General features: G+C 63.9%; 2 protein-coding genes across 3 annotated transcripts; one reads left to right on the top strand and one right to left on the bottom strand.

The window, feature by feature from the left end:
- Positions 1-51: 51 nt before the first annotated feature.
- On the bottom strand, positions 52-23,961 carry TMPRSS9 (transmembrane serine protease 9). 2 transcript variants are annotated; one of them, XM_045990027.1, is made up of 18 exons: positions 23,764-23,961; positions 23,292-23,402; positions 20,270-20,486; positions 19,988-20,163; positions 19,098-19,139; positions 18,155-18,268; positions 15,765-15,936; positions 13,183-13,457; positions 11,104-11,240; positions 10,205-10,523; positions 9,060-9,231; positions 8,339-8,610; positions 7,795-7,931; positions 4,972-5,371; positions 2,072-2,243; positions 1,329-1,594; positions 1,102-1,238; positions 52-752 (listed from the first exon to the last, which is right to left on the bottom strand). In XM_045990027.1, exons 1-18 carry the CDS (start codon positions 23,912-23,914, stop codon positions 591-593), a joined length of 3,432 nt encoding a protein of 1,143 aa, XP_045845983.1. In that variant the 5' UTR covers positions 23,915-23,961; the 3' UTR covers positions 52-590. The 2 variants fall into 2 exon arrangements, with proteins under 2 accessions (XP_045845983.1, XP_045845982.1); XM_045990026.1 differs by having other exon boundaries at positions 1,102-1,594.
- Positions 4,925-7,207, top strand: LOC123932265. Its single transcript, XM_045990029.1, has 3 exons — positions 4,925-5,063; positions 5,657-6,206; positions 6,550-7,207. Exons 2-3 carry the CDS (start codon positions 5,910-5,912, stop codon positions 6,997-6,999), a joined length of 747 nt encoding a protein of 248 aa, XP_045845985.1. The 5' UTR covers positions 4,925-5,063; positions 5,657-5,909; the 3' UTR covers positions 7,000-7,207.
- Positions 23,962-25,802: the final 1,841 nt, after the last annotated feature.

Here is a 25,802-nt window from a genome sequence, read left to right as displayed (position 1 = left end):
GCGGCGTGGGTCGGGGGGCCTGGGACTGCGCCAAATGCCGGCAGCCCGCCTCGTGCCTTGCGGAGAACCCGCATGTGGACCTCGCGGGGCGGGGGCGGGGAGAACCCGGGCGGTCCGCCCTGCAGGAGGTCTCTGCGGGAGGGGGTAGCGCGTGTTCCTGGGCGCCCCGCCAGCCTGAGCCTCTTCCTCCCGACCCCCCACCCCGCTTCCCCTCTGCGTGGCTGGGCTTCCGCGATGACCCATGACCGGGAACACAGTGCTTGCGCCAAGGGGACCTTGGAAGACGAGGCTGGCCAGCAGCCAAAGCCTTGGAGGGTGGTCCTCGCCCCAGGAGGCCTCGCTGACCCTCCTGGCATCTTTCCTCCCACCCCGGGCCCGGGCTGAGGGGCGGGCAGGGGCTCCTTGCTGGGACATGGAGGTGCTGAGCCGGCAGGCTTGGGAGAGGGGCTGTTTATTGCAACAAAATACGCAGTAAGACTGCACCCGGTTATCCGTGGCCCCTCACCTCCCGCTCGCGCCCCAGACTCCCCTCCTGGAGCAGAGGGGTCAGCCGCTTCCTGCTGCCTTCACCTCTCTTGTCCACCGGCCGGTCACTCCTGGATGTTCTGCCCGATCCAGCCTCTCACGGCGGCAACCCGGGTGTAGACACCGGGGAAGTGGGGCCGTCCGCAGCCATAGCCCCAGCTGGTGACCCCAGTTAGCACCCACCTGCCAGAGGGCTCCCTGCAGGCCAGGGGTCCCCCAGCGTCACCCTGGAGGAGAGGAAAGGCCTTAGAGCAGCCCAGCACCTCCCCCACCGCAGCGCTTGGGCCAGGGCCCCTTCCGCGGGAGCCTCCTCGTTCCGGAAGTGGGTTCTGTTAGGACCACCTGCTCCTTTGGCTGGGAGACCGTTCTGGACACTGGGCCTTGGTCCCGGGCTGCCCCTGCAGGGCCCAGAAGCAGGATGCCCAATAAACGGTGGTGGACTGAGACTCTGAGGCCAGGATCGGTGCCCTACTTGGCGGACTGCAGAAGCGGGCGCTGGAGGGTGGCACCTGGCTAGTAGGGCCCGCGGCGGTGAGAACTGCGCCCCCGCCCTCCGCTTTGGCCCCGTGCGCTCACCGAGCAGCTGTCCACGCCGCCCTGCGGGAAGCCGGCGCACAGCATGCGGCTGCTGATCTGCACCGGGTAGAAACGACGGCACGTCTGCTCGCTGAGGAGGCGCACAGCCGCCTTCTGCAGCTGCCGTGCCATCGAGCCTGCGGGCGACACGGAGCCGGATGGGCCGGGGGCGTGCTTGACGCCGCCGGGGCCGCGGGGTTGGCTGGGGGTGGGGCGGCCGCACCTACCTCCCTCGCGCACCGAGCCCCAGCCCGTGATGACGCAGCGCGCGCCGTCGGGGGGCCGCGTCGTGGGCTCGGGCAGGCAGATGGGCCGCACCAGGCGGCTGCGGCGCACGGGCCCTGCCAGCTCGAGCAGCGCCACGTCGTAGTCGAGCGTGTAGAGGTTGTAGAAGGGGTGCTTGAAGATGCGCGCCACGCGCTCCAGCTGCCCCTCGGCGCCGCTCAGGAACGGCGTGCCCAGGAAGGCCGCCCACTGCTTGGGGTCCCCGTAGCTGTGGGACGCACGGGACAGGCGTTGGCCGGAGCCCCCGCCCGCTCCCACACACTGGCGGGACCCCACAAGCTGTATCTGGGGGTCTTACATGCCAACCCCCTTGCACCCTGACCCCGGGAGGTGCACAGTGCCCCCTTCTGCTGGCCGTTCCCCTGGAGGATGGGGGCCCTGCCCCTTTGGGTCTGGTGCGAAGTCCCATTGGGGTGAGCCAGGGATGGGAGGACCCGATGGTTCCCCAGAGATGCCCCCGCCCCACCGTGTCCCCACTGGCCTGACCCCAGCTGTTGGGAGAGGCTGTGCCCAGCGTTTGGTGGGGGTCTGGCTCGAGGTGGTTCCTGAGCGGGGGAGGGCTGTATGAAGGGGGAGATGGCCTGGGGCAGCAGGTGCCCGGGGGTTGGGGGTTCTTCATGGCCAAGGCATGGAGGGGTGACTCAGAAAGTCGGCCCGGTGAACCCCACGGGCTGGCCCGACTCACACGTCAAAGCAGTGTGCCGCGGACAGCAGCCACCTCTCCGCCACCAGGACGGCCCCGCAGCGGTGTTCCCGGCGCCGCAGCCACAGGCTCACCTGCCACGGCCACTCCCCCCGGCCCGCGGCGCTGCCGCCCACGATCCTGGTCATCGCTGACACGGGTGCCAGGCCGCAGTCTGCGGGGGAGTCGGGGCACTGCTCAGCGGGGCTCAGAGCCCGGCTCCGATCCCCTGCCTCCCACAGTGCACGTGCCTAGGGCAGGACTAGCCGGCAGAGGGTTGGGGGTCCTGCCGTGGGTAAACCCCCCGGGCGCTTGGTCCTGCAAATGAGCCCTCTCCGGGCGCTTCTGCAGGAACACCTGGACTGCACTTAAACTGGCCGCCTTCCTGGCTGAAGGTCCGGCCCGCACTCCTGTCCCTCTCCAGCCCACGCATCTCCGCGAGCTAGGAGCCAAGTTCCCTGCACTTCTGTGCGCCCTCGGCTGCTGCCCAGCAGGCCCCTGTCCTGTCCCTGCAGCTCCTGCGCTGCCCGGTCTCCCTGGATGCCCTCCCCAGTTCTCCCTCCCAGGGTGCTGACGCCCGCCCAGCCACAGAACAAGGCGCGCTCAGAGCACAGCAGCAGAAAGAACAAAGCGGTGGTTTCAGCAGGTGGGGACCTGCCCGGTCATTCCCACAGGGAATCCTCGTCCTCCAGGATGGCCCCCCTTCCCCAGCCTGCTTTCCCACTCCCCACGTGCCTTCCCTGCCCCCCAGCCGGAGCCGGAAGGGAAGAAGGGGGAGACGAGAGGCCACCCGCCCGGTTCCCTCTCCGTTCCCAGGGCCCCGGCCAAGAAGCCTGGAGGGTCTAATGAAAGTGGCTCCTTTCTGGAAATGCCGCCCCCGCGGAACGAGGCAGCCACGTGCGCCCCTTGCAGGGGCTTCCTCCCCTCTTCTGGACCCCAGGTTCAGAACTGGCGGGCTGTAGCTATGGGAACGGTACGTCACCAAGACAGGAGGCCAGATGCAGAGCCAGGGACACACACGCCTGCTCTCGGAGCGGCTCTGCTGGAAACCGCTGCCGTCTGACCGGCAGCACCCGCCGCGGGGAGTCAGTGGCGGGGAGGGGGGAGCTGCCCCTCTGGCGGGGACGCTGGCCCCGGGCACACTTGCTTTCCAGCCCAGCTGCAGAGCCTCAGGGGGCTCTGGACCAGACGCTCTGCCTCCACTTCGCGGCTCCCCAGGAAACCCAGCGCAGACCCAAGGCCCGCGGTCGACTTCACCCCTAGCCAAGCAAGACGCTTCCTTCCGACATCTCTGTGCACCCAGACCCCGCAGCGGCCTGCCTCTTGCTGTGGCTCTGAGGGCGCACGGGCTGCCCTGAGGCAGGAGCCCGTCCGCCTGACTTCGTGGGGACTGCAGGCCCGGGCGGCTCCAGCTCCTCGGGCCTGGAAACCGGACACACGCGCCAGGGGAAAGAAAGACAGCCTCGGGGACACATCCTAATGGCTGGGATGGGCCAGAGGACTGCGAGCACGTACCCCTGTGTGTCATGGGTCCGCTCACACACACACACCCTGAACACGAGGACGACGGGGACCGAGGGAGGCTTGGGAGGGGACGCTGATGGAGGAGGACAGCAGGGGAAGGTGCGGGGTCAGAGTCTCTGGAGGGAGGCGGTGAGAATGTGGGCGTGGGGCTCGGGACAGTGGGGGATTCTGGGAAGCTCATCAGCAAGAAGGGAATCAGGGGCAGCAATAGACCAGCAGCCCCGTGCGCTGAGCACCTGCTTCTGGGGGCGGCTCCCAGAAGCACGTCTGGTCCCTGCCGACCCGCCTCCCCACCCGAATGAAGCCAGACCAGACACTGTCCCTCAGCTTCCGGGTGAGAGCGGAGAGCTCGAGTCTGCGGGAGCGGGCGGGGGCCGTGTGCACGGAGGGGCCAAGCTGAGGGGTTCTTGCCGGGGCCTTCCTGCTGCTCCTGCCCATGGCCCCTGGTCCCCACCCACCTTCCTGCAGTCCCCCCAACGCCTGGTCCCTTCCAGCTGCCCGTGCCCAGCCCCTGGTCCCCACCCCACCCTGCCTCCCCTTTCTCTGGAGAGCCCGTGTTTAGCAAAAGCACTTGCTTCCCTGAGTCCCGCTCAGGTGACCCTCCCATCTCGCTGACCCGCGCTGGGTGGGAGGAGCGGGCTGGTCGCTGACACGGCTCCGCTATGTGCCCCGCACGAGTTCCCCTGCAGCCAGCGCCTGGGGACGCGTCTCAGCCTGACCTCCAGGAAACGGGCTGCATCCGACGGGTTTTATCTGGGGCCCGTGAACACGTTCCATGCCCTTCTGCTTAATACTCAGTAAAACCTAACTCGGCCCTTGAGAAGCTGAGCTCTCCCGGGCGCGGGGTTGGTCAGCGTCCCACGGGCCAGCTGGGCCGAGCAGGGCTGCGCCTTGGCCAGGGTGTCCCCTGAGGCCCCGCGTGGGAGCCCGTGGGCTGGGCTTGCTCTCCTCACTGCTGCTGCCAGTCCGGTTCCCCACGGCACCCCAGACTTAGCACCAGGCCGCACACGGGAGGGTTTTGTGAACGCCGGTTGGATGGGCAGAGCGGTGGGGACCCTCCCGTAGGGCTGTCTGACCAGGGCCCGTGTCCCCGGCTTTCAGGGCCTGTCGTGGGCTGACTCGTGTCCTCCAGAATCCGACGGCGAAGTCGGAGCCCCCAGGAGCTTAGGATGGGACATGGGGACGCGGGTCTTTAAAGAGACCATGAACAAGGTCCCAGGCGGGCCGTGACAGTGCGGACACGAGACAGAGGGACAAGCCCGTGAGGACAGCATCTACCAGGCTTCTGAGCGCCAGCGCCGGGAGAGAACAAATGTCTGCTGTTGTCACAACGGACGCAAAACCCTGACACCCACAGGTCCCTCCGTCCCTCCCGCTACCTGGTGGCTGGAAGCCCACGGTGGTGCCGGGGACACTTGGAAGCGGCGTCTGTCCCCCTGCGGTGGCACTCGCGGTGGTGGCAGTCCTGCTGGTAGGTTGGCTGATTGTCGGGCTGGTGGCCCGCGGGGTGGCTCTGCTGGCCAGGACTCCTGGGACCGTGGGGACAGCCACCGTCCTGGAGGAAGGTCTGGTGGCGGGCGGGGGTCCTGTGGTGGGCGGGCGAGGGCTGGGCGGGGGGCCCGAGGACATGGTGTCCAGGATCCAGCCCTTCAGCCTGGTGATGCGAGTGTACACGCCCGGCCTCCTGGCCTGGGCGCAGCCGACCCCCCAGCTCACGATCCCGGCCAGGTAAAACACGCCGGGGGCCTCCTCGCAGGCCAGGGGTCCTCCCGAGTCACCCTGCAAGGGAAGGGAGGAGGGGGAGGGTGGGAGCCAGCCCACCGCCATGCTGCCCGCCCAGCGCAGACACGGTGACTGAGGTGGGGAAACCGAGGGCAGGGCTGGCTATGACCGCGGGCCCCGGGTGCCCTCTCCGCCCCGGGCTCTGCCAGGCGCTCCTGTTCCCGCATCACCGCGGTGGGGGCCTAGGACACCTGGCTTCAGCCCCACACCCGCCTGGGTGACCCTGCGTGACCCTGATCCAGTCACTTCTCTCTTTCAGTTGTTCTTGCTTTTGTTTTCCAGACGTAAAGAAAAACGCAGAAAACTCTAAAGACGATCCCGCTCACAGGTATTCCCACCGCCCGGAATTAGTCGCTGCTCGTTCCTGCCAGCCTTGCTCCTGACGGCGGCGAAGGAGGCACACCAGTGACCCAGGGCTTTCCTCCGAGAATTTGGAAGCTTGGGCAAGGCTCAGGCCGCATCTTCCCAGAGCTCAGGAGGGCCTCTCTCTACCCACCTCCCATTCCGCCCGCAGCCCCAGACCGTGGGGACAGCGATGCCGGGTGACTTCCAAAGTAAGGTCAGGCAAACGCTAGCCCCCAAGCTACTTGCTCTTGGAAGCCCACCGCCGCATTTGGAGAGTTCCAGGCAGAGACCCCGTGGGGAGGCCACAGGCAGGGTGCTGCGAGACCCTCGCCCACGGCCGGCGCCCGCAGCGCCAGGGGACGCACCTTCCACTGCTCCGGGCCCACCAGCCTCGGAGCCGCCCTGGCAGAGGCCGCCCTGCGTGGACACCGCACTTGGAAGCCGGCGCCGGGTCGGGAGGAAGCCGGGGACGCCCAGCCCCTGCCGCGTGAGTGCACCCCGGAGGTGGACGTTCTGGCCGAGTCCCCTGGTGACAGCTGGGAGAGCCCGAAACCGGCAGACCCGGGAGCCCGACAGCCCGCGGCAGGGGCTATGGACACCGCCGTTCTCCCCGGGGCGCTGTTCCGTTGCTGTTCCTGGCGGCACATGCAGTCCCCCCATTCTCCTTTATCAGATCACCCGCCCGCCATGTGCGTAGCTTTGCCGAGTCACGGCAGCCGCTGCTGGGACCGGCCTGGGGCTGCACCGGCCTGCAGGGAAAACGGGGAGAAGCGGGTCTTCGTGACGCGGGGTGTTCCAGCCGTCATCATGCTGCTTTTCTATCCGTTCAGACCGTTTGCCTTTCTTCCGCGTATCGTGATTTCCTCCGTGAAAACCCTGAACACCTGGTAGAGGTTACTTCTGGACACCAGCCGGATGCTGTTCCCACCGTCAGCGGGGCCCTCGTCCAGGCCGGCGCTTGCGGGAAGGACCGCTCTCGACCTCATGTGACGCCCTCGCGCAAGCCGGGCGGCTGCACCCGCGAGTCGCCATTTCTCCGCCGGCCCCGTGTGTTTCCAGCGTTTACGGTCTTCCGTTGGGGTGGTCAGATATGTTCCCGCGGGTCACATTCTGTCTACAAACGCCGTCTCTCTCCTTTCCTTCCTCCTGACTTTCTGGGTGAGTCCAGACACGCCTGGCAACAGCAGGCGGCCGTGTCCGAGGAAAGCTGCTTCGCCGCCAAGCTTGGTGTCTGCGGTGGGTTTCTGTTCTCCCGCTCTCGTCGGGCTACGACTGTTTAAAAAGTAATTAGAAATAGTGGCTAAAAACTACCGAGTGCTGGGGCACCTGGGTGGCGCCGACTCTTGGTGCGGCTTGGGGCCAGCGGTCCGGGCTGCGGGATCAGGCCCCGCGCGGGGCTCCGCGTTCAGCAGTCTGCGTGAGTCTCCCTCTGTGCCCCCAAACGTGTACATCTTTTAAGTAGTCAATAAATTATTTTTATTAGATAAATCGCTCTAAAATAAGTCCTTTAAAAAATCATTGAATGCCTTTCTCTGGGGCTGTGGAGACGCCGCCGCGTCTCCCCTTGGGTCCACTGGCGTGATGACCGGCGGTACTGGGTTCTCCTGCGTCCGACCAGCCTTCTTAGGAGACAGACGCACCACAGCTGATTTGTTTTCCTTCTAGCGCCTTCCCAGAGTTCATCTGCCAACGTCTACCGAGGGTTTTGTACTGGCGTTTCCAGGTGAGCCTGTAACCTCTCACCCGGGGACTCCCGGCTCTCCCTGCCGCCCTGCGGCCGAGAGCCGGCCCATGCCGCAGCCTGCACCGGCTGCGCCTGCAGGGAGCGCAGGATCGGGGCGTCTCGGCTTCCTGTGCCTCGAGCACACACTCGGAAAGTGCGTGGAAAGGACATTTCTCTGAACCAACGTTACAGACATCTGGGTTCTCCGCAGGGTTTCCCTGTTCGCTGTGTCCCCAGACAGTTCCTTCCCTGCTGTCCGTGTCCCCCGCCGAGCGCTGTGGAAACCTGGATGGGAGCAAGGAGGAGGGGACCGGCCGGCCGGAAGGGAATGGGCACCTGCATGGCCGCTCACCTGGCAGGAGTCGACCTTGCCCTCCAGGAAGCCCGCGCAGAGCATCCGGTCCGTGAGGGAGAAGTTGTAGAGGGCGCTGCAGGCCTTCTGGTCTATGATGCCCACAGACGCTCTCTGCAGGATGTCGGGCTTGGTGGCTGCGAGGAGAGGAGAGCCCCCCAGACACCGTTCAGCCAGCAGCACCCCCGAGGGGACGCGCCATCCCCTGCCCGTGGACGAACCTGCAGGGGTGCAGGGATTCCTGCCAAGTCACGGGGTGAGAGGGAAGCTGACCCAGGCCCTCCCCACCGCCCCCTGCACTCTCCCCAGCGCCCCAGGTGACCTGCAGGGCGGCCATTCTGAGGCTTCAAAGCTGGCACAAGCTGGGGGAGCTCGGGGCGCTCGGAAGGGCCCAGCACCAGTGAGCCCAGGCTCTTGCGGCAGGAAAGCCCCAGGACGGCCGTAAGCAAGTGGGCAGGGCCGTGGGCGGGCATCCATGGGCCCCGGAGGAGGGGGGAGGCGAGGGGTCTGCAGACGGGGGACCGGGCATGTGGCCGGAGCTCACCGTTGCCCTCCTGCGTGCTGCCCCAGCCGGAGACCACGCAGCGGCGGCCCACCGGGAACTTCTGGATGGCCAGTGGCAGGCACACCGGCTGGATGAACGGGTTGAAACCCAGGGGCCTGGCCAGCTCGAGCACGGCCACGTCGAAGTCCAGGATGCTGGGGTTGTACTGGGGGTGCAGCACCGCCCTCCTGAGCCCCACCTTCACCGGGGAGCCGCCGACGCCCGCGAGGGACGCCGTGCCCAGCTGGGCCCGCACCAGCTCCACCCTCGAGCTGCCAACAGGGGCCGCTCAGACACCCGCCGGCACCCCCGCTGCCCCAGGGAGCTGGGCGCCCCACCCCCGGGCTCTGGGCAGGGCACCGCGAGGACGAGGGCCCACGGGGCTGCTCCCCCAAAGCGCCGGGGCTGGGGGCCAGGCAGGGCAGGAAGCCCTTCCCTTGGGCTGTGACGAGAGCGGGCGGCTCCTGGCGCTCTGGGGCGTCAAGCACAGATGCCGGGAGCCCGGGGGGAGGGGCCCTCGTCCCCTCCTCTACTCAGCCCCCCTCTGTCCCCAGAGGCCAGTTCCACACTCTCCTCCCTAGACGGCCCCCAGAACCCCTCCTCCCGCCTGCTCCTCATGTTGCAGCTGGATAGTCAGACCTCCGTCCTCGAGCCCAGGGCCCCCCAGTGCACAGGGGCAGGAGCTGCGGGGGACACCTGGCCACGGAGGGGCGGGCCTTACTGGTTGAAGCAGTGGGCGGCCGACAGCAGCCAGCGGTCGCCCACCACGGTCGCGCCGCAGAAGTGCCGGGAACCTTCCTTCAGGCTGACCTGCCAGGGCACCTCCCCGGAGGCGGCCCCCAGCCCGCCCACGATCCGCGTGGGCTTCTCCATGGCCGGCCTGGCCCCACACTCTGCGAGGGACGAGAGAGGAGGGTCTTGGCATCGCGACCGGCCCAGAGTGGGAGCACGGGGGCTCGGACCCCAGAGTGCTGCCTCCCATTATATGGATGAAGAAACTGAGGCCTAATGGTGGGCTCGGGTCTTGCAGGAGGAGGTGGCACGGCGGGCACAGGCGGGCCCAGGAGGCGACATGGTCATGAGTGTCTTGGGCCCAAGCCCACCAGACACAGACCTGCGGCCCACGGGGTCGGGCTGACGGCTCACTGCGAGGAGGGAGTGCACGTGGGAGGACCCGGGGGAACTGTGCGCTGCGGGATCTGGGGACAGGGTCGGGGAAGTGACATTTAAACGAAGCGGGGCTCTAACAGGCTCCGCGTCGCGGATCTGGGGGACCATGAAGGCGGACTGGCATCTCGTCTGGGTCCTTGGAGACCAGAGCAGACAGACACAGACCACCGGTCACCGGCGCAGAGGCCGCTGAGGGCTGGAGGCAGGGCGGGGCGGGCTGCGGAGGGCACGGAGCTTCAGGTGGAAAGTTCTGGAGACTCGCTGCACCAGGTCGGCCCGTTTTAGGCGTCTGACGCGGCAGTTAAAAGATCAAATGAAAATTAAAAACCAGATAAGCTGACGTTGCTCCTCTCCTGGAAAAGGAGCGCGCAAACGTGGGCAGGAAAATTGGAGGAAAAAAAAGAGAAACACAGGTTCTCGGATGTTAAAATGTCCGTGTGCACATACGTGTGTGGTGTGTCTGGAAGGACCCGGAGGGCTCCAAGTCACCAGCCCCTGGCCGCCGCGTGAGGACAACCCGTGGGCACGCATCCCCGTGCACTGCCTGACTTGGCCACGCAGTCTAAGGACCCGGCACGCCTCCGCCTATGGCCACGGCAGACGTCACTGGCCCATCCCCCATCTGCTCCCCAGTACCAATCGATCCACCCCTGCAGGGAGTGGACATCTATGGCCACCTGTGTCCCCAGCAAAGACCTTGTGGCTTAGAGGCGGTCACCGGATCAGGAGGCGCCGTGCTGGGACCCCGTGTGGGTCTGGCAGGGGTGTGGACCACCGGGCTCTCGGGACTGGTGCGCCGGGCCGTGCTGGGGGTGGCGGAGGCGGGAGCCACGGCGGGGGCCAGAGGCTCGCTCGCCGCGGCGATGGCCTCCAGGATCCAGTCCCGCAGCCTGGTCACACGGGCGTAGACCCCGGGACGCCGGGCTTCCGCACAGCCAATCCCCCAGCTTACGATGCCGGCCAGGAAGAACCTGCCGGAGGGCTCCTCGCAGACCAGGGGGCCTCCTGAGTCACCCTAGGAGACAAAGGGACGCCTTCAGGGGGAGTCGGGCTCCAGGCCGCAGCCAGCCTACAATCCCAGGCCTACAGAGTCGGACTTCTGAGAGCTGCCTGCCTATGAGCTCGCGGAGCAGAGTTGGGCCGACAGTCCCCAAATCAGAACGTGCTTTCTCTTCTGTAAAATTCAGTGGGCTGCGACTGCTTCCAGTTCCACCGCGGGCAGTTAAAGACCCACCCCAGATAAACACCCGTCCATCTCCTTAGGCCACCAGATGCGTGGCGACGGACAGTTGGACAGGACGGCCGCTGCACTTCCCCAAGGGCCTGCTCCGTGCTCGTGCCCCTGTCCTGCTGTCCTTCCCCTTCTCTGCACCCCTCCGTCTTCCCCAGCGCTCTCTCCGGGCTCCGTTTGTCTGTGGCTTCCTGGCCACCTGCAGCGACCTCCCCCACCTTCTCCCCGTCTGGCAGCTGAGACGAGACCAAGGCCATGAGCTAAAACGAAGGCAGTCCGCAGCCGTGCTCAGAGTCCGGCAGGGGGTGTCTGGGCAGTGGACGGGGCCTGGGGCAGGCGGGGCAGGTGCGGGCCGCCGGCTCACCTGGCAGGAGTCCACCTTCCCGTCCAGGTAGCCGGCACACACCATCCTGTCGGTGAGCGAGTGGCCGTACAGGCTGGCACACAGGCCCTGGTCCAGCAGCTCCACAGTGGCTTTCTGCAGGGTTTCTGGCTTCACCACTGCCCGGGACAGGGAGAGACCGGCAGCATGAGCCTGGGGGACACGGGACGTGTCCGCGCCGACCCCGCGTCCCCCGCTGGAGGGGACGTGCTGCAGCACCCGCTCAGAAACCGGCGGAGGCCACGCGCTACAGTGCTCAGCAGTAACCTCCGGGCCCAGACGGCAAAGAGGCATCCGACTGGACACCTCATCGCCCTCCGAAAACGCCCGCCCGAGCCTCCCCTCACCCGCCTCTGCAGCTCCTCTTGTGCTACTTCGCAGAAAGCGTTCCTCGGCCTGACCCTGGCTGGTTCACCTCTACTAAACGTGAAATCGTTGTGTTGCCCCTCCTCAAATCTCCCGGGGCGCCCCTCCCTCCCCCGCACGAACGGAAAGTCCAAGTCTGACCACCGACCCCAGGGCCTTTGCATATGCCACTCCAGCTGCCTCGAATGTTGTCCCTACAGAATCTGCCGTCTTCCTCCCTCATCTCCTCCCTCAAGAAGCCCCTCCTGACTGCCTCTCTGCCACCACCCCGCCCCTGCCTTACTCTCCTCTGCTGTCTTTGTCCCCATCCGCACTCTTTACAACCTACGTCCCTCTAGAGCTATGCTGTCCAGAACGGTGGCCGCCGGCTATACGTGGCTACTTAAACACAGATCTAAATGCGTTCAAAGGAAATAAAACACAACCACATTTCTGAGCTGCACGCTGCAGGGGCTGGTGGTTAGGAGAGCACGGCCACCCCAACGCAAGCGCTCCTGCATGGCGCCGGTCTGGGCTGAGCCCCACGCAGGGAGGCTCTCTGCTCTGCTCCCGGCCCGGGCCCCGGACCAGTGCTCGGTGAGCCGGGGAGGCCCGAATGTGTCTGGATCGTCTCCTCCTCACAAGGTCCACGTGGCCAACACCTTTCCTTCCCGGAAGGTGTAAGAATCACCCAGCACTTTTCCTTACCTTTACGTCAGGTAGAAAGGGACCCGGGAAAGCCCCAGAACGCAGGCAGCGGGCCGTGCGAGGGAGGTCAGCCGCGCTGGGTCCCCAGAGCCTTCACACAGGGCAGAGCTGCCCCAAACATCGGGGGCCCCAGGGAGCCCCCACTCCCGTGCGCTGTCCATGAAAACCCACACGGCCGCTGAGCCGCTGAGCCGGCCCGTGGCTCGCGGCTACTGTGTTGGCCGGTTCACTCTGGAGCGCTCCAGACGGCATGGGCCGTAGCACGTGCCACCACGATGGGCGAGCTCGCAGCGGGACACCCTCCCGTCCCGCAGTCCTGCCGCCTCTGCCAGCTTGGAGCTGGGGCGTCTGTCCGGGGTCTTCCCTCCAGCGGCCCCCCAGCCCGTCTCGGGTTCCCCACGACATCCCGCCATGTGACACTCGGCTCTCTCCCAAGGCCGTTCCCTTCTGTGCAGTCACTGCAGAGCCCGGGTCCGGAGGCAAGAAGCAAGGCTCGCGGGGATCATGGAGCAGGTTCCTACGAGCCTCTGGTCCCCACGTTTTCACGAACCAATACGGAACCTCATGTTATGCGGTTTCTGCCTAAACGCACCCTCGTTGACGCACACCGGGGGTCGCCCACCTGCACGCGGCCCCCACTCGGCCACGCACACTGACGGCGGCGGACGTACCGCACGTTTCCGCACAGACACACCCCAGCCTCCTCGCACTTCCGGACACCGGCAAGCACCCACCTCTACTCTAGGGGCCCTTTCAGAAGTCACCCTCCGAAAGCACAAAAATGCAAAGGGCATTGCCTTCTGGCCTGAGCTGAAACAGTAGGGTGGCATGATGCCTGGCCAGCCTCGGCCACGAGCACGCTCCTTGTGTACACCAGTGACCCCAAGGGCGCCGCGAGGACCCACCTGGGGCTGTGAACGCACCTCACTGAGCAGGGCACTCCGAGGGCCGAACCGGGACCCCGGAGGCGGCCGGCTGCCGGCCCAGCCGCGGGAGCGCGGTACTTACGGAAGTCCTCCCGGAGGTAGCCCCAGCCAGAGATCAGGCACTTCCTGCGGGGCGGGAAGACGTGCGTGGCGGCGGGCAGGCACACGGGCTGGACGTGCCTGCCGAAGGCCAGCGGCCCGTCCAGCTGCAGCACCGCCACGTCGAAGTCGGCCGTGTCCGGGTTGTACAGCGGGTGCGGGGTGATGTGGGCCACGCGCGCCCGCACCGTGCCGGGCTCTGCGCCGCTCAGATACGTCGTGCCCGCATAGGCCACCCACTCTCTCGGGTCTTGGAATCTGCAGGACAGACAGACCCCGGCTCAGGGGCCCACTCCCGGGACAGGTGGCGGTGGGAGGTGCAGGAGGCGCTCACCCGGGGAGGGGGGGGGGCCGAAACCCAGTCATCACCGCCGGTGCGTCCACGCACACTTGTCAACAACAAACAGACGCAGAAGAAACCCAGCCGGCGCCGACGGTCAACACCCCGGCAAGCACGGCTCTGGGGACAACATGCTAAGGGGCGCCAAGACCACAGACCGGCTGGAAAACAGCCAAAGGCACACTGCAGGCCCCGGGAACGAAGCAGGGACGTCTGACGCAAGCCCGGTGGGTGCGGCCCGGCTCCACTCACCGCCTCGCCCTCCCCAGCCCCAGCCTGCCGGGTCAGCGCTCGACTTCACAACTGGATATTCCGTTCGCTGACTTCCGACCTTGCACTCATTTTGGTATTTCTTGCCACAGAACATGAAATATTACTTGTCACCATGGCGGTTTCTGGCGACCCCCTACGCTTTGCCCTCCCTGGCGAGTGCCTTGCTCTCCTCACCCTAATCCCGGCCCCACGAGGCACCTCTTGGGCCCCACGGCCGGTCACCGGAACAGCGAAGCCCCTGGCAGAAACCCGGGGCACGGCTGGGTCCGCGTCAGAGACCGCCCCGCTTTGCCCACCCTCGCTCAGTGTCTTTACAGACCGTTCTGCTCAGCTCCAGCCCAAACTCTCACTGCCTTAAAAGTGGCTCAAATGGTAAATCTCACATTATCCGTATTAGAGTAAAAAAGAAAAAACAATAGCTGGAACACGCCCTCGGAACGACCGGGGCGAGTGGGATGTGGACCGGGCGCTGGCGGACGGCTGCGGGCGTGTGACCGCATCGCGGGCGTGCGGGGCCCGTCCCTCATCCGTGCAGATACGAGCAGCAGAGTCGGAGGGGATGCCTTGTGGTTAGAGGGAACAATGTCAAATGGTTTGGCCAAGAAAGGCGCCCACACGTCTGTGCGCACAGGTCCAGCTCCGGCCCAGGCCGCAGGTGCGAGCGCTGACCCAGCAGAACGAGGCCACTCGCCGAGATCGGGGAGGTCACATACGTGTTTCCTCCTCTTCTGTTTGCCTCGACAGTGTCGTGACAACCCGTGGGAGGAAGGAGACTTCAAGGGGGAAACTCCCAGCTCCTACTGCCCTGAGCTGTCCCTGTCTCTGGCCTCTCTCCCCCAGACCGTCACCTCGAGGCAGACAGCAGGGCGCACTTGGGGCTCTCCGGCACCCCACGGGAGAGGCCACGGTCTCTGGGAGGAGCTGGACTGCCGCCACCCTGCCCTCTCCCAGGACTCCCCAGACCGCAGCTACCAAACAGCAATGCCTGGGGCAGAGACTTCTAGAACCTTCTCCCACCTCTGACCAGTTCCTTAAAGATTCTGACCATCCCCAACAACAACAAAGCACAACCCAGTTCAAAAACGGGCAAAGGACGCGAACAGACGTTCCTCTGAAGGAGACCTACAGAAGGACGCTCCGTGTCACTCAGCGTTAGGGCAGGCAAATCCTGACCACGGTGCGACCCCGCTGGCTTGAGTCAAAATGGCAGGCGGTAGCAAGTGCTGGCGGGGGCGTGAAGCCGGAGCCTCCCGCGCAGCTGGCCGCGACTGGAAATGGTGCAGCCCCAGGAGAAGAGGGTCCTCGAAGGTTAAACACAGAATTACCCGATGACCCAGCAACCCCACTTCTTGGTCTATACCCGGGAGACCTGAAAGTGGGCCCCTGCCCACAGCCACAGGACTCACAGGAGCCAGCAGCTGGGAACAAGCCACGGCTGCCACAGAAGAGTGGACACCATGTGGTACATCCACATAAGGAGTGTCCCTGCCCAGACGGAAGAAGAAAGGACGGACCCGAGGACACGGGGCTCCGCGAGAGCGGCCAGACCCAGGACACAATCCCGCAGGACCTCACTCCTAGGAGGACCCCAGGGGAGTCCTGTCCGCACAGGCAGAGAGGAGAGGGTGGGGGCTGGGGCAGGGGTGGGGAGTCCGTGCTTCGTGGGGACGGAGTCGCCACGTGGGGAGAGGGAAGGTTCTGGAGACGGAGGGCAGGGATGGCGGCAGGACAGTGTGAGTATGCTTCGTGCTGCTGAGCTGTTCCGGTTAAAGTGGTAAATTCATGTTGCGTACGTTTTACCATGATTTCAAAAATTAAATAACAAAAACACATTTAGATTCAACAACAAGAAATGAAGGAAGAGAAGAGAGCTCCCAGAGGCTCTGAGAATGCCAGGAAAGGTGGTGCCCCCGAGTGGGAAGGAAGATGGGACCAAGGGGTACGGGGCTCACTCGTTGAAGCAGTGGGCCGCAGACACCAGCCACCGGGCCCCAACGACAGCGGCCCCACAGAAGTGTTCATTGTTTTCTCGAAGGCTGACTTGCCACGGGAACTCCCCGGGGGACGCTTCCACGCCGCCCACGATCCGGCCGGCCGTCTTCCAGCCCGGCTGCAGCCCGCAGTCTGCAAGACAGACGTCACCAACCAGGAGCCGCAGAAGACACAGCTGTGACTGTTCCCAGCGTGCCCATGCAGAACCTCTCATTCGAAGACGCGTCCTAGATTCTTGGCACTTGGCTTTGCTGACTCCTTCGGGGTCTCCCCGCCCCTCCTCTGCCCCATCTCCAGCTGCCCGACAGAGATCGGACACCCAAAGGCTGCACGAAGCGGGGAGTGGCAGAGAACGCCTCCGACCAGGACCCCGTTCTCCGCCTCGTGCACAGATGGCCTTCCGGCAGCTGTCACTCTGCCACGCTACGTGCCGCGTGGCTCACGGCCACCGCCAGGTCACGGGGACTCACACTTCTGAGTTGATTCCGGGATGTGCTAACTCATAAGCCAAAAGGTCAACTAACTCCGTGCTTTCTTGTGCTCCTCACTGCCTGGTGGGCATTTCCTCCTTCTCCTCCTGCCAGGGGCCCCTGCTTCTGAGGTCTCCACCGCAGCTCACGCGGCCACGCAGTAACTTGAACTCAGCGGCCCCGGCCTGTCTAAATACTCACATCTCAAAGACAGTCTGGCCCTTGACCACCTCCTTGGGGGGCACCTCTACACCCCTGGAATACTGAGTGCTAAGAGCGGCTTTGTCCTGGGGCGTTAGGTCATGCAGGAAGTTTACACTACAGCGTGACTGACGGACTGACGGCCTGGGGACACGTGGCAGCCGCCTGGTGTCTGGAGCCGCTGCGAACTGTTACGGGCTGAGTTGTGATCCACGAAAAGATGCTGAAGTTTTAACACCCGGTACCGGTGAACGTGATTTATTTGGAAACGGGGCCTTCACAGATGACCCAGGTAAGATCGAGTCATGAGTGAGGGCCCAAACCAATGACTAGTGTCCTCATAGAAACGGGAAATTTGGACTCCGGCACCCGGGGAGAACGCCGTGGGAACATGACGACAGAGACTGGGTGACCCTTCTACAAGCCAACAAGAGCCAGGCATCCCACAAACCCCAGAAGCTGGGCGAAAAGCAGGACCCCGATTCTCCACCAGCTCAGGAGGAAATAGACCCTCGGACACCTTGAACTCGGGCCTCCAGCCTCCCGCATCGGACATTTCCACTGTTCCGGCCAATTCGTTTATGGCACTTTGTCCTGCCAGCTCTGGGACTCTCCTCCATAAAGCGAGCTGGGCCGGGGCTACATGGCCATGGGAGTAATCCCTAGGATAGACCCTGGACACCAAGGCACTGCGATCCGCCCTGCTCGGAAACACTTTGTGTGTGTGGTCACAGGGTGCCGCCGCGACAGCTCAGGGCAGTCCACACCGCGCCACGGGGACAGGACAGCTGGACGCTGGCTCACTCCCACTCTCGCCCACACTCTGCCTGTGCGCCTTTTCCTTTGAGGACCTTTTCACAGGAAGACGCAGTCACCGCCATCGAGCACCCAAGTTCTGTGAGAGCTTTCAGTGACCATGGCCCCCCGGGGGGCCTGGTGGACCCCGACCACAGCCCCCACAGACCACCCTTCACAGCCACAGGGGCCACACGCAGCCAGTGCGTCCTTCATCGTGGGTTTTGCCAGTTCCAAAATTCTCATACTCCCTCTCTTCGGGAAACCTCGGTCTCAGCTGGTTTCGCCCACTTCTACGTCCTTCGGCCGAGTTTTAAAACTCTATGACGTCACAGGCTTGACACGGTTACTTCCTGTTGCTACTGGTCACGAGTGGGGTTTTCTGCCTTTTCTCTCCTAACCTGTTGTTACTTGCATCAAGCAAAGCAACAGCTTTCGTGCGCTGGTGTCCGTCTCCCTCCCTCCCGGGGGACTGACCTAGCAGCTGCTTAGTCAATGTATCCATCCACTCACACAGTCACGCCTGCTGTTAGGACCGCTGTCCCCCTTCCTCTCCACGCCTGCGCGGCTGCGCTGACCCTAGCGCATGGGCTAGCATTGCCAGAAAGCGTGGCAAAACCTCGCCGCGCTCCGACCGCCAGACTCCTTTGCTCGAATCCCACTGCCCGTCGGACAGAGCTCCGGTCCTGCAGCTTCCACAGTTCGGGGACCACCTGCCTGGGCCGCCATGTCATGGGTGCCCCCCTGCGTGCTTCTCAGCCAACTCCAGCGACTCCCGCGCCCGGGTGCCCACAGGTAACGTGCGCAGGGGGCCAGAGAGCAGAGCCAGCCGCTGACCCTGGGGAGGGGACACGGCCCAGAGACTGGCCAGACCAGACACTGACCACACTGAGCCTCGTCAGATCCGTCCGAGCAGTCTGTTCTGTCGTCGCACTCCGGGTTCACTTTGGTCACACACTGGCTGTCCCGGCAGGAAAAGGTGTTCTCAGGACAGTGACCTGAGGGCAGAGAAGAACCAGGTTCTGCCTCCCCACTCTGTCTCTCCCGGCTGCAGCAAGAGGTCTACTCAGAGCCTCTAGAGCACGGAAAACATCTTTTTTACTTTTTTAGCCCTGAACGTTCCTGAAAGAATTTTCTCAGCATCGGCACAGAGACGTGACACAAGAACGCTGGCCAGCACGAAGGCGAGGGCTGTGCCGCAGAAACTCGGGCACGCCACCCGCGTTCCCACGGTTTCCAGCACGCTCGCTTTTCTAAAGCAAAATACAGACGAAACCGAACTTCTCAAGTTGCAGTAAAATACGTACAACATACAATCTGCCGTGCTAACCGTTTCAGGTTTCCATTTCACACCTCGGGGCTGTGCCTTGTGGGGGCTGGGCGGCACTCCTGGTCCTGCCCACTCGGTGCCAGGAGGCCCCAATCCTTACAACCACAGAAGTGCCCGGACGCTGCCCAGCATGCCCTGGGGCCTGGATCACCCCTAGTTGAGGACTCTGTGCGGCGAGTGCCTCTCTTCTTTTTTTCCAAACTGTTTTTGTCCTTTAACAGCAGATTTCCACCGCTTTCCAAAAAAAAATCGTTAATGTTTTCTCTCCCTCGTGTCCAGCCATGTGTCATTCAGACTGTCTCCTCTTTAAACCCTTTGCCCACACAGGACTATGAACCTGTCCCCTCCGGCCCCTGGAGGAGACTGGTGCGCAAAGCAGCATTCACTGCGTTCGAGGGACTCCTCTGTGTGCTGGGAAGAAGTCTCCCTTTCCCAAGCCTGCAACCAGAGAAACTCTGCAGAGGGCGGGGAGCTCCTTGGGAGAGCGTAAAACGTACCTGCCTTCCAGTCTCTTTCTGTCAGTGGCCCTTTCCGGCTTCCTGCGGGGAAGCAGACAAGAGCCGTAAGCGCATTCAGGGAGCTCTGTAGCTCTTTGCAAACGTCGGACTGCAAAGCCGAGCGCTACACTACCTACCACGGGAGCCACCTAAACTGTAAAAGTCAAATCGATTTAAGTCAAATCCAATGAAACAATCTCTTGCCCGGCCTCACTGGCTGCATGACACGCGCTCAAGAGCCACCTGGGGCTGGTGGTCCCCTTCGTGGGCCGCGCAGGCAGGAAATGGAGGAGAATTCAGTCAGCGTTGGTGGAGAGGCTACCCGGACTCAGCTGGCACGTCAGGGCTGGTGGGGAAGGAGCGTCCCGTCCTCCAGGGCAGGCACGGCCTGTGCGATCGGTGTTTAACCGGGCGACACACCGAGCTCGTGTCTGGCTCGCAGATCGCGATGCACGCGTCATCGGGTTTTATGCGGTTCTGGTACATGACGGGAATCTGCAGCATCAGATTTTGGGGCGTAATAGCGTTTACTCTTCACCTACACCGGGGTGGCCAAGCAATGGCTACGGGCCAAACGCAGCCCGTTTGATTCAGTAGATACAGTTTTACCAATACACGGCTGTGCCCGTTTGTTTATGCACCGTCTGGAACCTTCCCGTTACAGCAGAGCCGACTGGTCTCAACAGAGGTCCAGAGGGCGGCAAAGGCAGACGCATTCACACTCTGTCCCCGCCCGGTTACCGGCTCTGTGTCACGGAGAGTAAAGTGCCCTGGGGGCGTCCATTTGTCATCGGAGGGAGCAACCCTTGAAAGCCTGAAGTTTAATGCAACTTTCAGCTTCCTCTCCCGCAGCCGCCTCCCAATCCTTCCAGCGTCCGCAGCCTACTTGCCCGTGAGCTCGGCGGACAGGATGGCGCCGTGGGCGGCCAGGGGGATGCCGGGGCCCTGCAGCCGCGCCCGGAGTCCCTGCTGCAACAGCTCCTCCTCCAGGCCCAGACTCAGGGACCGCAGGCCTCGCAGCAGGAAGTGCAGCCGGAAATGCACGAAGACACTGGAATTCCCGTCCCTGTGGGGAGACGGGAAGCCCGTGGAGGGGGGGCTCCTGCTGGAATCTTCTGGACTCTCTCGGGAGCCCACCAGGGTCCCTTCCCCCGGAGGAGGCCCTGACTCACCTGTAACCCAGCACAGTGCAGCCCACACAGCTGGCCTCCAGCTCCGTCTCCTGAAAGCTGCTTGCGAACTGCGACAGAAACAGAGCGGCACACGCTGAGGCCGCGGGGCAGACGCATCCCACGGGGACCTGCCGCATGCGCAGAGCCAGAGGGCGCGGGAGAGCGCCCCTTCTCATGGTACACACACCGGTCACAGAGCTGCGGACCTTGAAACTATCTGCATGAGAATACCGGCCTATCAGCAGATGCCCGGACAAGATATGGTCCGACCGCACCAAGAGCGAGGTCCCCCGTGCTGCTCCCGGGACGGACCCCAAGCCCAAGGCTGCAGGGAGGGAACCAGACACAGGAGGCCACACGGGGTGTGAGTCCACGCATGCGACACGCCCAGACCAGGCCCCTCCCCGCACGGGAAGGGGGCTCCTGGGGGCTGAGGGCGGGGAGGGGGGTGATGGCCGACGGGGACCAGGTTGCTTTGGGAGTGACGGAATGTCCTGGAACTAGACAGAGGTGACGGCTGCACGATTTTGTGACTACGCTAAGTGCCACTGAATTGTTCACTTTAAAGATGGTTAATTGGGGGCTCCTGGCTGGCTCGGTCGGTAGAGCATCTGACTTTTATTTTTGAAGATTTACTTGTTAATTTGGCAGAGGGAGCCAGCATAAGCAGGAGGAGCGGTAGAGGGAGAAGCAGGCTCCCCGGTCCGCAGGGAGCCCCAGGACCCCACGATCATGACTCAAGCCGAAGCAGGTGCTTAACCAACGGAGCCACCCAGGGGCCCCAACCATCTGCCTCTTGATTTCGGGGTTCTGAGTTCGAACCCCACATTGGGTGCAGAGATCACTTAAATAAAGAAACTTTTAACAAGTGATTAATTTATGTGAATTTTACATCAAGAAAATCCTATTTCGTGCCAACAGATGCTACTGGAACTTGCTTATCCTTCGTGTGCTGTTCAAGTGACCACTGTCCACCTCTCCGGGAACGGTATCAGGCTGAGCAGCGAGAGGCTCCCGCCCTGGGAGCTGGCGTGGCTGCTGCGCCCGGTGCTGCCCAGCAGTGCCAGGCCGGGGGTCCCTACAGTCCCCCCGGCACCTCACGTGACCTGCACCGAGGGCGACAAGACATCCCAATTAGCTGCTCTCCTGGGGAGTTACTAACGGCGGCCCCGGGCGCGGTCAGTGTCCCGGCGTGGCTGTTAAACCCGGCCGCCGACCTGCTCCCGAAGACCGCAGTCCACGGCTCTCCCTCCTAGCACTCCCTCCAAGCTCTTTCTCTCACTTCCGCTCTCCAGTCCCTGTCCCTGCGGCTGCACCCAGACCGGCCCGCACGCAGCCCGTGGCTTTCAGGGCAGCTCTCTGCTGCCCTGGCCACGGGCCCACCACTGGCCGCACTGGCTCCGGCGCTTCTGAAACACGGCTGGTACCACAGAGGAACTTTTTCCACTTTCGTTAATTCATGCTTAAACTCCACAACAGAGGGGCGCCTGGGGGGCTCAGCGGGTTGAGCCTCTGATCTTCGGCTCAGGTCATGATCTCAGGGTCCTGGGATCGAGCCCCGTGGCAGGCTCTCTGCTCAGCGGGGAGCCTGCTTCCCCACCCTCCTCTGCCTGCCTCTCTGTCTGATCTCTGCCAAATAAATAAAATCTTAAAAAAAAATAAAATAAAAAAAGAATTTAAATTTTCTTTAATCCTCACTTTACCGATGTCAGTGACACGGAACAATAATATCTCAGATGCTCTGAGTTACATAAAAAAAATTGTTAAAATTAAATTTACCTTTTTCCCTTAACGTAGCTGCTAGAAAATTTTAAATCATGCACGGGGCTTGAGTTCTATTTCTTGCGGACACTGCTTTAGGGTGTGGGGCTGACAGCGGTAAGCCGACACCCATGGGCCAAACTCAGGTCACCGCCTGTGTGTGTACAGCTCACACACTCAGAATGGTGTTCCCGTCCTCAAAGGATGGGAGAAAAATCAAAAGAAAAGAAAGACCTAGGATCACGTGGAGGCCAGCTGCAGGGTGTGCTTCAGGGCCCACAAATCAGGCATCAGCCGTCCCCGGCACTTCTCCGGCTGCCTCAGGCCAAGCCGAGTCGCCCAGTCGTTGGGCCAGACGGTCTGGCCCCGCGAAGCCCACGACCTTGCCCGTCTGGCCTTGGAGGAAAAGCAAGCCGGCCCGGGTGTGGACCGTGGGACTCGGCAGCGCCGCCCGGCTTCCTCATTCTGCCTGGAGCCCGGCGGAGGGGGCTCCTGTCACACCCCGACTGCTCAGCCAGTGACCCTCCAGCCCCGCCCAGCAGGAGGTTGGGAACACTGTTGCGTGGAGATGTAACCCCCCGCGTACAACGCACCAGACGGGTCTCAGGGCCTTCCCGGGGTTGTCCCGCCATCCCCGCAGCCCAGTTTTGAACAATCCATCGGCCCAAAAGCAGCCCCGTCTCCCCCCGCAGTCTCCCCGCCCCAGCCCCTGCCCTGCGAGCTCCTTCCCGTCTGCGGACGAGCCTGCTTGGGACGTGTCACACGCATGGACTCACACCCCGTGGGGTCTTCTGTGTCTGGGTCCCTCCCTGAGTGCCATGGGCTCGGGGTCTGTCCCCAGGGCCGCGCGTGGGGACCTCCCCGTGCTAGCGCAGTCGCCCACCGGTGGCCATTTGGGCGTTTCCACTTTTTGGCTCTCGTGAGCGCTGCTGCGTGCGTGTGGACGTGGGTGTGCGGGCTTCTGTGTGGACGTGAACTCTCACTTCTCTGGGGTGGACACTACACCCGGGACGGCTGGGTCCTGCAGAAACCGCGTCTGGCCGACCGCCGCCTGTCTCCTTCCACATCCCAGCAGCCCCGAGTGCGGCTTCTGACCCGCCACTGGACTGCGACTCACAACCTCACACTCCCCTGCGTGCCAGAGCCCACCAGCGCCGGGGACAGCGGCCTCATCCTCTTCGCCCCGCGTGCCCTCATCCCTGCCCGGGCGTCCCCCCTGCTTGGCTCCGCCGGTGCGGTCACAGCCCCCGGCCGCCCTCACCAGCGTCTCCAGCGCGGGCGTCAGCGCGCGGTAGTAGTCGGAGCTGGTCTGCTGCAGGCTGCCGGCATACCGGACCCCTCGCAGCTCGGCCGTGTGCTCCACGTCCACACCCTGTGTAGAGAGGGAGGCTGCGGACGAGACCAGGGCCCCGTGAGAGCGCCCCACTTCGGGGTCAGCGTGCAGTTAAGTCAGCCTCCCAGGCCCCCCCCCCCAGGGGCCATCACCCCAACAGCTGGTGGGCCGACTTCCCGGGAGGCCCTGAACGATCACCCACGGTGCCCCCTTCCACCCCCAACACGTGTTCCGGGTTGGAGGACACTCTACGGTCACCCACCTGAAGGTGCCCGGTGCCCCCCGGTTTTTTGAGGACAGGACTAGCTCCTCCTCACCCCTGTCTCACCAGGCGTGCCTGGCTCAGGGCCTGAAGCTGGCTTCAGCCAAAAGTGGCCGAGTTGGCCTCAGGAAACCCTACCTCCTGTCTGGAGCAACTCCCACCAGATGCCGCAGGGGCCTGACCACAGCCACCGCCCCACGATGCCACCCTGCGAGAGAGCACGGGTTTCCAACTGTCGGAAACACCGTGTCCAAAGTATGCAGCCGCAGAGACTCGGACCCACCAGCATGGGGGGGGGGGGGGGGGCAGAGCGGCTGTAGAGGACCCGGTGGGCGGCAGGGATCCCGCGGGAGGGCTGCGTGGCCCGGGCGGGGAGCCCGGCACCAGCGCGGATGTGCCCAACCGCAGGCCACACGCCTGCAGACGCCCCGCCCCGCGCCCGCGCTGCCCGTCACAAGGAGTACACCACAGCCAAGACTAGGAGCCGCGCCAAGTTTCAAGACAAAGAACACGGCAGCAACCATTCGGAGCCAGTCGCGAGCGCAGTTTGTTTTCTCACTGGGGGCACGAATGGAAGAAACGAGCACCCGCCGTGGGACCGAGTGTTCGCGGTCCATACCCCACCTCCGCCTCTCCTTCCTCCCTCTTGTTTCACTACACCCGACCCGGTTCTGGAATTCACGCCCAAGGTCGAGTCGCTCCCTCCCCTGCCCAAGCCCGCCGGGCACCGCGCACGAGCCCGTTTTCCCTCTGAAATGATGACTGGCCCACGGGAAACTCAGACGTGTGCCCGACGCCCAGCCTCCCCCAAGGCTGACGTCCCCAGCTCAAATCGTGAGCTGGGTGGGAAGGGGATGCGTTTTAATTTTAATTAAAGAAAGTTTAAAGCGTGTGTGCTTCCTAAAGCCTTCCTCAGTTTCAGGGGTCCCGGGGGGGGCGTGTTTATGCTGTTGTTAACGTGTGCGTGCTCCCAGGATGCCCACGCCTCCCCCTCGCGAGGACACGCACAGTGGCTCACACGTGCACATTCGCACGTTCACGCACACCCAGAGCACCCACCCTCCTGCACCTGCCCCCGCGGCCACTAGAGGGCTCTGCCAGGCACGCTTGGCGGCAGGGCACTCCGGACGCAGGGCAGTCCGGGCGCTCCGGTCCAACACGGAACAAAGATCACAGAAACCCACGGGGGGTTTCCCAGCTTACTGTTTCGCCACAGGAGACCCTTTTCTCCCAAACTGCCACTTCCTATCACTACTTCGAGGTGGCAAGGTGACCTTCACACCTCAGCGGAAGCTGCAGGAAGCTCACCAGCTCAGAGCAGGCCCGCCCGGCAAGCTTCCTGTGATGACAGAATGTTCTAGACACGCACCGTCCAGGCAGTGTCCTCCATGAGCTGCCCATGCAGGTGGCCGGTGGGGACGAGGAACTGACTCTGTTTTCAAGGAGGCTGCACGCTGGGCGCAGAGTACCTCACCACCCGGAGACAATCCCCGCCACTATTTAGTGTTAACTTTCACTGCAACCAGCCCCGGGCTCAGCGCTGCCATCCCCGGCCCCATGGCGGCAGACACCACGGGAAGAGCTGCCCTTTGTGGAGGGAGGGATGACAAAGGCTCGCGGTCTCACCGGGAACATCCGTAGAAACACGGCCCAGTCGTTCAGCGTCTGCCTTCGCTCAGGTCATGATCCTGGGGTTCTGGGATCGAGCCCACATCGGGCTCTCTGCTCCGTGGGGAGCCTGCTTCCCCCACTGCCTGCTGCCCTCCCTGCTTGTGCCCTCGTATTCTCTCTCTCTCTCGCTTGCTCTCTAGTAAATAAGTAAATAAAATCTCCTAAAATAAAAGAGACAGAGAGAGAGAGAGAGGCATGCAGGGGGATCCAGAACACTCGGTGGAAGGAGCGGGCAAGTCCCCGAAGGGCATGCAGGCCCCGCTGTCCCCTCACGAATTCTCACAAGACAGCAGGAGAGCTCAACCCCGGGAACGCGTGCGTGTGGAGACCTGCGGGGCCGTGAACCACAGAGACGTCGCAGGGAGACCCAGGGACGCCGTGGCCAGCTGCAGTGATCCGTCTTGCACCTTACAACAAGACGACGTTGTGAACGGATCCACAGGTTCAAAATCAGAACCCGCCGAAGGGCATCTGGTGACAAACTGCCCGCTGTGCTGGCCCCTGGG

The sequence above is a fragment of the Meles meles genome, chromosome 20 (genome assembly GCF_922984935.1).
Source record: "Meles meles chromosome 20, mMelMel3.1 paternal haplotype, whole genome shotgun sequence".
Taxonomy (NCBI): Eukaryota; Metazoa; Chordata; class Mammalia; order Carnivora; family Mustelidae; genus Meles; species Meles meles.
This window is presented reverse-complemented; position numbering and strand designations above follow the sequence as displayed.